The sequence below is a fragment of the Eimeria tenella genome, genomic scaffold (genome assembly GCF_000499545.2).
Source record: "Eimeria tenella Houghton genomic scaffold, Eth_scaff3646, whole genome shotgun sequence".
NCBI lineage: Eukaryota > Apicomplexa > Conoidasida > Eucoccidiorida > Eimeriidae > Eimeria > Eimeria tenella.
Window position 1 is genome coordinate 1 of NW_013544580.1, and position 2,317 is coordinate 2,317.

General features: G+C 54.6%; 1 protein-coding gene across 1 annotated transcript; it reads right to left on the bottom strand.

Annotated features, from left to right (window-relative positions):
• Positions 1–159: 159 nt before the first annotated feature.
• On the bottom strand, positions 160–2,161 carry ETH_00043830 (serine/threonine protein phosphatase, putative; the record flags this gene model as incomplete). The annotated part of the gene is made up of 6 exons (XM_013379617.1): positions 160–246; positions 503–669; positions 1,040–1,172; positions 1,367–1,450; positions 1,725–1,929; positions 2,086–2,161. Coding segments are annotated over 6 exons (752 nt in total), but the record flags the coding sequence as incomplete, so codon positions are not given.
• Positions 2,162–2,317: the final 156 nt, after the last annotated feature.

The following is a 2,317-nucleotide window of genomic DNA, read 5'->3' on the forward strand; positions in this document are numbered from 1 at the left end:
TCCTCCTGCCGTTTTGGTTGCTGCTGCTGCTGCAGCTGCTGCTGTCGTCGCTGCTTGTGCTGCTGCCGCCATCGCTGGGCAAGCAAAAGTAGTCCTTGAAGTTTTGCAGGAGGTCTTCTCTACTGAAAACCCTAAACCCTAAACCCTAAACCCTAAACCCTAGGGAAAAAGTACCTCGAACTTGAGGACTGCTCCTTTGTTGTTGTACACGTCGCAGTAATTCGGCGCCGAAAATATCGTAATGACCTGCACCAAAAACCCTAAAACCTAAACCCTAAACCCTAAACCCCAATCCTAAACCCTAAACCCTAGCCGAAACCCCCAAACCTCAAAGCCCAAACCCTAAACCCTAAACCTTAAACCCTAAACCCTAAACCCTAAACCCTACCGTGGGAAACCCTGTTTGAGGTTTGTTTGGTGCATCCTGTAGCCCTCGAGGTAATCCCCCGCCCCAACCCAAACCCCAAACCCTAAACCCTAAACCCTAAACCCTAAACCCTACCGTGGGAAACCCTGTTTTGAGGTTTGTCTGGTGCATCTTGTAGCCCTCGAGCTGGGCCTCGTGGGCCCTCAAAATTGACAAAAGTCCATTTCGATCTAAAAAGGAACTTGCGGCGGAGTAGGCGAAGAAAAAAGAACAGCCCCGCACGTCGTTGGGGATAAACGCGCCTGCGCAAACCCTAAACCCTAAACCCTAAACCCTAAACCCCAGGGGCCCGCAGGCGCGCAACGGCACGCTGAACTACTCGCCATGCGTGAAACCACACAACGACGAGGCTTCAACACAAACCCTAAACCCCCAAACCCCGAGGCCTGTTCGTGTCGCTGCAGCAAACCCTAAACCCTAAACCCTAAACCCTAAACCCTCAGAGCAAGGCCCCCGCTGCTGCGATCTCCCAGGGCCCTTTCCCCAGGGTTTAGGGTTTGGGGCTCCAAGCGCGTAGAGGCCCGGGGCTTCAACCCCGGGGCTCGGCGCCTCCTAGCGCCTGGGGCTTAGGGTTTAGGGTTTAGGGTTTAGGGTTTAGGGTTTAGGGTTTACCGTCGACGCTTTGCGCGAGCTGAGCGTCTGCATCTTCTTTTGCTTCGTCGAGAGGATCCGCCCAAAGCAAGTCGCAGAATAAACCTCCTCTTGGGGGTTCCTGAAATCTGTTTATGCCTCCTATTTGGCTCAGCTGCGCGCAAACCCTAAACCCTAAACCCTAAACCCTAAACCCTAAGCCCTGCAGGGCGGGGTAGCATCGAAGACCAGCGGGGGGAATACGAAGCCAAACCACTGCTGCGACATACCCCTTACGGCCCCGAAAAGTGAACCCTAAACCCTAAACCCTAAACCCTAAACCCTAAACCCTAAACCCTAAACACTCACCACCTTGAGCTCCGGGCTCAGACCCCCATGAAGTGCGAGGAACTTGCCGTTGATGACTGCCGCGAGTGGCAGCGAATCGAAGCTCTAGGGAAAAGCAACGCAAACCCTAAACCCTAAACCCTAAACCCTAAACCCTAAACCCTAGGCTCTGCAGACCCCCACCCAAAAAAGCGCAAACCCCCGAGCGTGCGGGCCGCGCGGCGGCGCGAGCGTGCAAACCCTAAAACAGGGTTTGAGGGCTCGCGCGGGCAAACCCTAAAAAAGGGTTTGGCGTCTCGCGCTTGCGAGCCGGGCGCAAACCGCAAAAAAGCGTTTGGGCGCTCGGGGGCGCAAACCCTAAAAAAGGGTTTGGGCTGACCTCCATAAAGGCGTAGTAAACCTCCATGTCGAACTTGCACTCGCACTCATCTCGGAAATTAAAAAAACATGTCATTTGTCTACACTCGTGATTTCCGCGCAGCAGCCAAACCCTAGAAGGGTGGTTTAGCTTCAAGACAAACAGCAGCAGCAAAACCTCGATTGAGAAGCTCCCCCGGTCCACGTAGTCCCCCAGAAACAAGTACCTGCGCCGCAAACCCTAAACCCTAAACCTTAAACCCTAAACCCTCGCAAACAACCGAACTGCCGACGGAAAGCGCGCACAAAGAGACGCGCTTCTTGCGCTCCAAAACTCAAACTAGGGTTTAGGGTTTAGGGTTTAGGGTTTAGGGTTTGCGTACTGGGTTGTGTCGGGGTCTCCGCCAACATCTAAGAGTTTCAGCAAGTCATAGTACTGGCCATGAATGTCCCCAACCACTGCAGCACACAAACCCTAAACCCTAAACCCTAAACCCTAAACCCTAAACCCTAGCATAAGAGCGATCCATCAGGCGGCCCGACGACCTGCCCCACTCTCGCCGCCGCGCCGCGCGCCCCCAACCCCAACCCCCAACCCCCAACCCCCAAACCCTA